Below are 11,202 nucleotides of genomic sequence, written 5' to 3'. Positions count from 1 at the left end.
CTTATGACCTTAACAATTGATGCAAGTTTCTTAAACATCCATGAAAAGGTATAAGAACAACATCACGGACACAAAAGTGTTGCAGACTCATAAGTATTACGAACAGATTTAGGAAATTACTATAATACCATGTCTCGCTTTGTGGCCCCGGATTAGAAATAGTTTCAAAATAACTGGTTCAAGTCTGTAGTGAATTGAATACATAATCCCCCCTTTGGCCATTATTGATTCTTTTTTACTCTTTATTATACACTACATTGATATCTGCCTGATAAAACGCTACAGGATATATTGTTTTATAAAACTTCAAAAGGAAATTGTTATATCAGCCAATGTTTGGTAAGATTACTTTGAATCAACACTTAGATTATCAATTTTTGGTACAATATAATCAGATTTAACAAAACCAACAATTTGATACAAAGATGTCATATATTTTTGACAGAAACATTTACAAACACAGCAAAACACATATTTTACAAGTATTAAGCACAAGTGTTCATGACGTCATTATTAAGTAGTCAAACATCAAAAATCATATTAATTCCTGCAAAAAATGCAGCATTTCAGAGATAATGTCATTATTTCTTTCAAAATGGAGACGAAGTTATGATGAACAGAAAAACAGATAACTGCCTAATCGTATTGTAATATATCAGTCTTGGTTAGAATAAACTTAAGGTTTGGCAAGCTTCACCAACATTTGATTCTAGCCTCGCTTGATATCATACAAAACAGAGAGTAACTTGTTTTTCTCTACCAACTTGGGGTTTGGTACACAATTATGATAAGCAAAGAAAAGCGCAAAATGATGGAAAACAATCTTACAAGCTGTAAAACAATAACAACGCATTTCAAAGTTGTTTTAATGTGAAAACTATCTATTAATGACAAAATATCCGCTAGTATTATTGATCCATAAGTATTCCCTTGACTTAAATATATCAGAGCCACTTAAAGAGCAAAAAATGAACCAATCAACACATTGTTACAAATCTAATACATCACATTCTAAACAAAGCATGCGTAATAACATTATTTAAAGAAAAAAATAAGTATGTACACTTCAAATTCATTCTTCAATTGTAACATAACACTATTACACAAACAGCTATTGTCATTTATTTCGACTTATTACTACACATCAAATATATATATGTGTAACATAGCACTTAATGACTAACAGCTATAGTAATTTATATCACTTTATAGTAATTTATATCACTTATCATTACACATCAGAAACAAAAATGATAAGCTATTTCACTTTGTACACCAGGATCTTGTTGTTGTTATTCATTCCCACAATAATGGAGTCAGTGTTGCTGTCGTAGCAGACTGACAATGCCTTCTGTGTAGCCAGAGTGGCCAGCTTCCTACTGCCCTTACTGTCAATCTGTAGGATAGTATTCCCTCCACATACCAGCACCTGGCCTGCAGGTGTCACATGTACACAAGATGGCCAATCCAATTCAGGGTCTGTGAAGATGGAAAGGACTGATCCATCCCTGGCCAGTGTGAGGAGCTTGTTCTGCATTAAGTTTGTGATATACAGCTTGTCACCTGTCTGGCTCACTGCACATCTCCATACTGGAAAACAGAATACATGATTATAATCTTTTGTGATAAGTATGAGTGAAATCAGACAAGCATAGTGCATACATGTATGTGTAAAAAATCATGAATTTAGTTGCGTTTGTTACTTTCCCTTAAGGACAATAATGTAGAAAAAGAAACAATAATGAAACTTTTCTGTCTAGTACTTTTTCACATATTACAAAAGCAACCTCTTAAAATTATCATCACATAAATTAAGTATTGTTTTTTAACTTTTTGTTGTTTGCATCAATAAAAGACAAATTTAAGTTTATAATTATAAGTACATAATATAAAGAAACGAGCTTAATTACATACCATATTACACCATATGTTTATTTGATAACAACAAAATATAATGAACAGATCATAAACTATTCTTTCACAGCCATGCACTTTCGTTTCATAGACCTGTGATGGAGTGACAGTCAATATATATTAATAACTATTTGTATGAGTAATACTGCAGAATTTGAAGGGTCTTGCTGCTATAATATGTTCTTGATCATAGAGATAAATCCAATATAATTCTTACCTGTACATGTATCTAACTTATTCTCATGAAGTTTGCTGACTAGTTTACCATCCAGCGAGTAGTTGTATAGTTCAGTACCAGAGGTTACAAACAGGTCTCCCTGGTGTGAGGCAATACCATAACAGTAATGTCGAAACTTGAGCTTTCTGTCTTTCACCAGCCTGCTGTTGTTCACTTTGATAAACTGGACCTCATCACCAACAGTAACACCAACCTCACTTGGTGTGATCAGACATATGGCCACATTCCTATCAGATACACTACAGTGACTCACAACCTGGTACTGCTTGTTCAACAGCTTGACTTTGTTATTACTGTAGTCTATAACAAGGACTTGTCCACTAGGGAGAACACATATGTCATTGATATTGCAAGTTGGATCACCCTTTTTTTCGCATACATCATACTCAGACTTTCGATCAATACTTATGATTTGGTCTGCATTTCCCACTGCAGTCAATGTCTGGGCATTGTGTTGAATCTTCCCAAGACCGGACAACTTGGAAAGGTACTGCATTATTTCACTATTAGGCTGGAAAGTTATAGAAGATTTTAGTTGAGCAAAGTTATCCTTGCGATATTTTTCAAACTGCTGTATTTTGTCCTTGCATTTAATGCTGGCTATAAAAGATAGTTCTTGCTTGCTTTTATCACTTATGTCCTGAATAGCGTCTCTAAGTTGTTTTAATTCATTTCCAAGAGTGGAACATTTGTCAACATCACTTTTTAGAGAGGCTTGCAGTTTTGTCAGTGTATCTTTCATTTCCTGCAGAGTATTCTTTTCAAGCATGTCTAAGGCTGCAAGTAATTTTTGCCGAGTTACCTGTATCTTGTGTAACTGCTCATCATATGAACTTTGCACAGACTGAATGCTAGCCTCCTGATTGTCTTGAAGCTTCTTCAGTTCTGCCACAGTAGTTTGGATAGTAACTAATACTTGTTTCAGGTCTGTGGAGGTATTTTTAACCAAGTCAGTTAAAAGCATCACCATTTTGCATTGCCTGTAAGAAAACATTTTATCTTTATTAAAACCAATAATTAATACACGATGCTTACGTACTAATTTTGTACAGATTGATCAATGCAAATCTGATAAAAAAAGCTTGGTAAAACAGACAAATTCATTGATAATGTACATGTATTTTGTTAATAATGTGTTAATCTTTGTTATTTTGTACCATACATTAACTTTAAAGGGGCCTTTTCACAGTTTTGGCATGTTTTGAAATAAGTCATTAATTGCTTTATAAAGTATGGTAAGACGACACAAAAAGTGACAAAATATAAAAAAAGTTTGACAATTTAAATACAAACAGATATTGGTTTATTTTCAAAAATTTAACTTTCACTTTTCTCGATTTCCAGAAAATGACTCGTACATGTTGCATGAAATCTTAAAGGGGCCTTTTCACAGATTTAGGCATATTTTAAAGTTTGTCATTAAATGCTTTATTTTGATAAATGTAAACATTGGATCTTTAAAGCTCCAGTAAAAAATCAAGAATAAATTTTAAAAAGGAAAAAAAAGTAGCCGCAGCTGCCAGGACTCGAACCAGTGACCCCCAGAGTCCTGGAGTAACCTGGAGTAAAAACGAATAAGCCCGCTTGGCTATTCTGCCAAGCATACATGGTTGAAGTATTTTATGCATTTTATGAGAAATATTCGTAGTTTCACAAAATTTTACGACAACAACAGAACTCTCCAAATCATTCAATCGTTTCACGTTGCAACGCTTTATAATTTTTAGGTTTTTAAATCGTCAAAAGATGCATATATTGGCTATATTAGACCACGGTAAATGTTCAGTAATACTGTTTCCTTACAAATAACTAAAACGAAAATTTGCGAATCTGAAACAACTATTTTCAATTTTGTCAATTTACCAAACCGTGAAAAGATCCCTTTAAAGGCTCATAATTATCATACAAAATAGTGTGACAATTATTGAAACGTCTTTGTTATTTTGTACCATACATTAACTTTAATGGGGCCATTTCACAGTTTTGGCATGTTTTTGAAATAAGTCATTAAATGCTTTATATTGATAAATGTAAACCAAGGATCATATTTTTTTCGGTTTTGTCGTTCCTAGACTGATTGGGGTCATGGAAGACCGATTGAAAATCCTAAACAGTCAGTCTGATTTTGTTTGCTAAAATTCCCATGTCATGAAATCTATCAAACAGTGCACATGCTAACACCCCCTAATGACATTCATATCTTATCTCGATTAGGTGTGATAAACCATTCTCTGCAGTCTCTAAACCAGTCAGGACTGGTTTATTGCAAGTCAGACCAAGAATGAAAAACTTGTGAACAGCGGATTAAAGACGCGTCCGAAATAAACGAGGGTGGTCGATAATTGTGCACCTTATACACTGAAAGCATTGCTGTAACTTAACAAAACATGCCGATATATTTTCCACCAGCGTAATACTCCGGTTATATAATTATGAATTAAAGTCGCAGATCTGATCGACAGAACAGCCAAAAGTTATTTTTATGGGCAGAACTTCACTAAGTACACAAGAAAAATAATATACATTGTATAAATCTTTAGTAAAACCGCGTTAGAATCGAAATAATTCGTGTACTTTATAGTTTGTTGTTGAATAACCCATGACCGGAAAATTAGATGCGTGGTTTAATATCACTCATGCTTCACTCTCATGATTTAATCTCTACGCATCTAAACTATCGGCCATGGGTTATTTGACAACAAACTACAACGTACACAAATTATTTCTTAATTATTTTGTTTTGTAATTGTCAGTAGCCAACCCATGTGCGAACCTACGCACAGAAATTTGTTTGGTTCAGTGCATGTTTGTAAGCTATTATCGAGTTGACAATGATTTAAAACATCGGTATAGACTTACACGGATTAATAATATCGACAATGATGAAAACGTCTGATAAAGCAACACGAAACAACAATGAAATAGCAAACAATAAAACCAGTTGAGAAAACTTGTATGTCCTTCTATGTCCCGTTAAAAAAATGACTAAGGGAATTTTACTGGTACATTTATTAAACCACCTTCATGAATGGCAAAATCAACAGCTACGTTAGCGTTACCAATCGCCGAAATCGCCATTGGCGATTACAATTCCTAGCTGGCCATTAAAAATAAGATTTTCATGAAATTGGCGATTGAAAAAAACAAACAAACTATGCTTTACAAATGCAAACTCTAAATGCCTATTTTCAGACCGTATAAGTCGCCAGAAACAACGCTGAGATTACACACATAACACCCTTACCGGAAAGGCCCCATGGGATAATGACGACCCCCTGGTATATTATTTTAACGTTATTTGACATAAATTTTCTGATACACTTTCCCCTTTTATATCCAGACCGATTGATTTTGCGGGAAAATATGATCCCTGATGTAAACATTGGATCTTTAAAGCTACAGTAAAAAAATCAAGAATACATTTTTAAAAAGGAAAAAAATGTAGCCGCAGCTGGACTCTAACCAGTGACCCCCGGAGTCCTGGAGTAACCTGGAGTAAAAACGCATTAGCCCGCTTGGCTCTTCTTCCAAGCATACGTGGTTGAAGTATTTAATGCATTTTATGAGAAATCTTCGTAGCTTCACAAAATTTAACGAAAACAACAGAACTCTCCAAATTATTCAATCGTTTCGCGTTGCAACGCTTTATAATTTTTAGGTTTTTAAATCGTCAAAAGATGCATATATTGGCTATAATAGAGCATTGTTAATGTTCAGTAATACTGTTTCCTCACAAATATCATACCTAAAACAAAAATTTGCGAATTTGAAACAACTTTTTTCAATTTTGTCAATTTACCAAGCCGTAAAAAGATCCCTTTAAAGGCTCATAATTATCATACAAAATAGTGTGACAAGTATTGAAACGTCATGGATTCTATGATCTTTTTTTTTTATTATTTCACAAATATATTTAAGTGACATTAATGTTTTCAGAGTTCAATTTTACATAAATTAAAGCAGAACAATCTTACTGGAGTTTACCTCTAACTAAACTGAAACTTAAATATATGTGTGTGCTCACAATCTTAAAACAACATTAGTATTATTAATATTATTTAATTGATTTTTGAATAAGTATTTAAGTTCATTTCAAGGTAGTTTAACACATTTATGCTTAGTGGACTCTCCCATCCTTATAAATTGGATCAATTTGTTTCCAAAATGAGGGATGTCTAGTATATTTATTTCTATATTTAGAATGTTTCTTACAGAAATTCCTTTAAGCAAACAGCGCAGACCCTGATGAGCAGCCACGGCGTCTCATCGGGTCTACGCTGTTTTCCAAGGCCTTTTTTCTAGACGCTCGGCATAAATGGGTTAAAACAAATCACTTTTTGTCTTAAAAGTTTTTACAACAAATATCATACAAATACCTGTGATTATGGAAAGCACAAGTATTGCAGCACAGCTTGCTATGGTCTTTGCAAAAACTTGCAAGGTTTTCTTCTTTGTGAACATCACATTTAAGAAGAAAATCTTCCACCTTCTTGACCACTGGCCATTTCTTCATATCACTCCTTCCATGAGGGGAATGTTTGGTAAACAAATTGCAGTGCTTGTGAATACATTTTCGGCAGAAAAACTTCACACACGAATCACAATAGTAATCAGCAGATTCTTCCAATTGCTCCTCTTCGCACGACGAACACAAAAAGTCTTGGACCCAGTCATTTCCTTTTTCAATAGTGGAATCCGAAAAGGTCGCCATTTCGTTGACCACTGAAGCTTTTTATCTCAAGATCTTTTATTTAACTCAAATAATAAGGTATCCTAAGGCTCATTGATTACTTAACTAATCAAAACACAAAAATCTAGCCAATGTCCAGGTCTACCAACACGTAATTTCCAGCTAAATAGAGTTAAAAAAAATCATAAATTTGAAGTTTGTTTTGCCCTGTTAAATCTCAAGTAAACAAAGTAACTCCTGTAACCAGTCATGTAACATGTAGCGATAACATTAAACCATATTAGCCCATGGAGCTTTAACAACTAGTTTATGTGTACACACAAAGAGGAAGTATCGCAACTCAATGAATGTGTTTAATCAATAAAGCACCCAGTGTAATTTAATAACATGGGTATAAACAAGAATCATTTATCTGTGAACTTCTCAAATTTTTCAAAAGGAAAATATTAGGGTTAAAGATTGTGTTTGAATATTGTCTGTAAAAATCTGAGAGAAATAATTGGTTTGCAGTAGAGATAATTAGCTATGTAACATGGGCTGTTTGTAAAACATGCATGCCCCCCATATGGGCTGTCCGTTGTAGTGGCAGCCAAAGTGTGAATACGTTTTTGTCACTGTGACCTTGACCTTTGACCTAGCGACCTGAAAATCAATAGGGGTCATCTGTGAGTCACGATCAATGTACCTATGAAGTGTCATGATCCTAGGCAAAAGCGTTCTTGAGTTAACATCCGAAAATCATTTTACTATATTCGGGTCACCGTGACCTTGATCTTTGACCTAGTGACCTCAAAATCAATAGGGGTCATCTGCAAGCCATGATCAATCTACCCATGAAGTTTCATGATCCTAGGCGTATGCGTTCTTGAGTTATCATTCAAAAACCATTTTACTATTTCTGGTCACTGTGACCTTGACCTTTGACCTAGTGACCTCAAAATCAATAGGGGTCATCTTCGAGTCATGATCAATGTACCTATGAAGTTTCATGATCTTAGGCCCAAGTGTTCTTGAGTTATCGTCTGACAACCACCTGGTGGACGGACCGACAGACCGACCGACCGACCGACAAACCGACCGACCGACATGAGCAAAGCAATATACCCCCTCTTCTTCAAAGGGGGGCATAATAATATGTTGTGTTTTCATTGCTTTAAAGTATTGTAGATTTTGAGTTAGATCATTCAAAAAATATAAAAATAACTCGACACGTGAAACGGAGCCAGCCCCCTTCCGCACCGACCCACTTCCGCGCTGTCTCGCCGCTGTGCCTGATCAAAATCTTGGGGAAATGCCTGATATATATATATATATGTGCACACATGGAACTCCAACTTTCGGTAGTGTGGGTGGATAATGAAACCAATTTGCTATCATTGGATCGATTATATAGAAGAATCAATGGATCTTTTATTAAAGACAAGACATATTAAACCTAAAAAAATCCATAAATAAAAAGCCATAGCATTACCATGTTTCAAATGGTTTGTGCCATATACACAGAATCACCACTCATGGTCACAGTATCATGTTCGATTGAAAATAGTTTCTATTTTATATAAGCATGAAGTGGTAAATACGTTTAAAAAATCCCCTGTTATATGATTACTGATATGATATTGAAAAGGTTGCTTTTATCATCTTTATTAATGTAAATCAAGTTACCATGGGAATATCCTGTTACTTTGTATGATAAATAACATGTTTTGAAATATGTTGTTTTCATCTATTAAACACTTAACATCATATTAATATATAACAGGAAAGAATATTCATCATTCAATTCCAACAGATGTTCAGTGTTAAACTGTGTGTGAAACGACACGTTAATAAATTCCTTGAAAAACAACATGACGTGCAGGATAATAACTTTCTCAACATCAGCATTTAAAACAGTTTGTATGTATAGTTTGTATACTGAAAGGGACAGCAAATACATGTAAAGAATCAATGGCTGAAGGCACTTAAGTTGTTCGCTATTGCATAATCTTAGACACAACTCAGTTTTCAAAATTATGTTATAACTTTTTATATCGCCAGTTTGAATGAGCACAACCCATTCAAATTTATAAAGAGTGTGTTTTTAAGCACAGGTTGAGATGTGTGTGCACAGTTTATCCTCAAATTTATGTTATAGAGATAACTTAAACTCTTTTTTCGCAATTGGATGCTGCACTGCATATTGGCAGCCATCTTTAGAATTTTGGTTGCCTTGCTAAAGAATAACAAGCCTAGAATCATGTACATGTTGTGTAATGTGTATCTAATACTTTATTTATTTTCTTTAAATTATTGAGCAACAATTTGGCCGACATGACAGACTTTTAATGCATCATGTCTTGTTGTGAGCCGGAATGAAATCATTTCCTAGGCCTATTTATATTGATCCACAGTCCCCAATTTGTATTCTATGTTTAATTCGATTGAGTTGTTCAACCTTTGAAAAAGCTTGTTGCCCTGCTTTTTAACCCAACTGTAACCGACTTTTGAAATTGAGTTTCCTGGGCTTAAATCTATTGGCCCCAGGCTAACAGGCAACCACTAAACCTGTAAGTTATTCATGATGTAAGATCAAACAGTGTATTACACTCATTTAATTTGCAAGTCTGAAGACATTAAAGCGACCTTTTCACGTTTAATTTGGAGAGTTCTGTTGTTGTTGTTGTTGGTATGTGTTTTCATACTATGATGTTTGCTTATACATATAAAGTATAAAATACGTCATCCCTCAATGTATGAGCAAGGATAACCGAGTGGTCTAAACCGTATACTTTTATTCCAGGGGTCAGTGGTTCGAGCCCAGTTGAGGGTAACTTTTTTTGTTTATTTTATTTTATTCTTGTTTATTTTTAATTGAGCTTTTAAGATCCAATGTATACATTTAACGATATAAAGCATTTAATGACAAACTGTGAAAAGGTCCCTTTAAGATGTTTACTAAAAATGCCACAAGGTAAAAATTTAGAACTCATTGGTTGTTTATTTGATTTGAAAGTGATTTTGTTTATTTGCCTTGTCAGCCACGTAACTTTGAAGTTATTATCACTTTTATCTTTTTTTTCAAATCATTAATAGAAAAGATAGTGTAAGCTTCATTTTGGGAAAACAGGGCTTAATGCATATGCATTAATTGTCATCCCAGTACCAGAGACTCTCTTTAAACGAAAAACACCATAAAATCAAAAAGTGTCTTCCTTGATTAGCTTGTGCTCATTGCAAGGCTGATCAGTGTGCACAGGCTAATCCTATTTGACATGCTATAAGCCCCGTTTTCCCTGAAAGTAGCCAATATGTACAGATTTCAATGATTAACTGGCCAATGTCATTGAACAAGCTGTTAAACACTAGACTGGCCAATGTTGTCGCACAAGCTGTTAAACACTTTTGATTACATACACATACTGCTGTCTGCATTGTACCCCTGGTGAAGTATAAACAGGCAAATGCTGTGGTTATCGTTCCTAGCGTAGTTAAGAGCAGACTGACTAGCAAAACTCCCACTACATTAGTTGCCCGCTAGCGCGAACAACTAAAAACTGTCCAAAGACGAAGCTGTGACCTGGACCTTGGGACCTCAATTTTCGTGACACTCTGGCAGGGTTTTTTTGGCCCGATTTTATAGCCGAAATTCGGCTATGTTCCCAATCCCAAAAAGTATACTTTTTTTCCCAAAATGTGGCAAAAAATTCCCAATTGCAGAAAAAAAAATGTTTTTTTTTTTTTAGAAACAAGTCTTTTGTGTATTTTATCTAAATTTTAATTTAATTACATCTAACAAAGTATTATATGATTTTTTTCTTTTAATTTGAATGATTATAAACAGTTAAATCAAATTTAGTAGTTCCCTAATCAGTGGACTTTTCGTGTGGAAAAAAAAGGCTAATGAATTTATTTTCCCAATTTCATGAAAATGCCGATAAAGTTCCCAATTCCAAAGCCATGGGCTATCCCAAAAAGTGGAAAAAAAACCTGTCTGGTAAATCAAGATTATTATATCTACCCAGTTAGTTTAGATGATGTCTATGCTGGACAATTAATTATGGTAAGTGCTAAGGTAAATATGAATTTTTATCTTCAATTATGACCTATTTAAACAAAATCCAGTGATCAAGATGCACAGTCAATTTTATTCTTAGACAATGTTGATGAGTTTAATAAATTCCATGGCATTTATAATCAAAAACCTATATGGTAAGATGGCATATAAACTGAGTACATGACAGTATTTTAATAGTGCAGGTTGAGTAAGTACCGGTATGTTTGGTAAATACTTTTGGCTGACCATGTTGTCATTAAACTGTTAAACATTTTGACCATAGTCAGTTTGAACATCATAGCCACCAATGTTTTGACTTCCTTT

General features: G+C 34.2%; 1 protein-coding gene across 1 annotated transcript; it reads right to left on the bottom strand.

The window, feature by feature from the left end:
* Window positions 1-413: 413 nt before the first annotated feature.
* On the bottom strand, window positions 414-7,053 carry LOC127861184 (uncharacterized). The gene is made up of 3 exons (XM_052399586.1): window positions 6,529-7,053; window positions 2,132-3,132; window positions 414-1,590 (listed from the first exon to the last, which is right to left on the bottom strand). Exons 1-3 carry the CDS (start codon window positions 6,861-6,863, stop codon window positions 1,259-1,261), a joined length of 1,668 nt encoding a protein of 555 aa, XP_052255546.1. The 5' UTR covers window positions 6,864-7,053; the 3' UTR covers window positions 414-1,258.
* Between the last annotated feature and the right edge of the window lie 4,149 nt (window positions 7,054-11,202).

Source organism: Dreissena polymorpha, chromosome 15 (assembly GCF_020536995.1).
Source record: "Dreissena polymorpha isolate Duluth1 chromosome 15, UMN_Dpol_1.0, whole genome shotgun sequence".
NCBI lineage: Eukaryota > Metazoa > Mollusca > Bivalvia > Myida > Dreissenidae > Dreissena > Dreissena polymorpha.
This window is presented reverse-complemented; position numbering and strand designations above follow the sequence as displayed.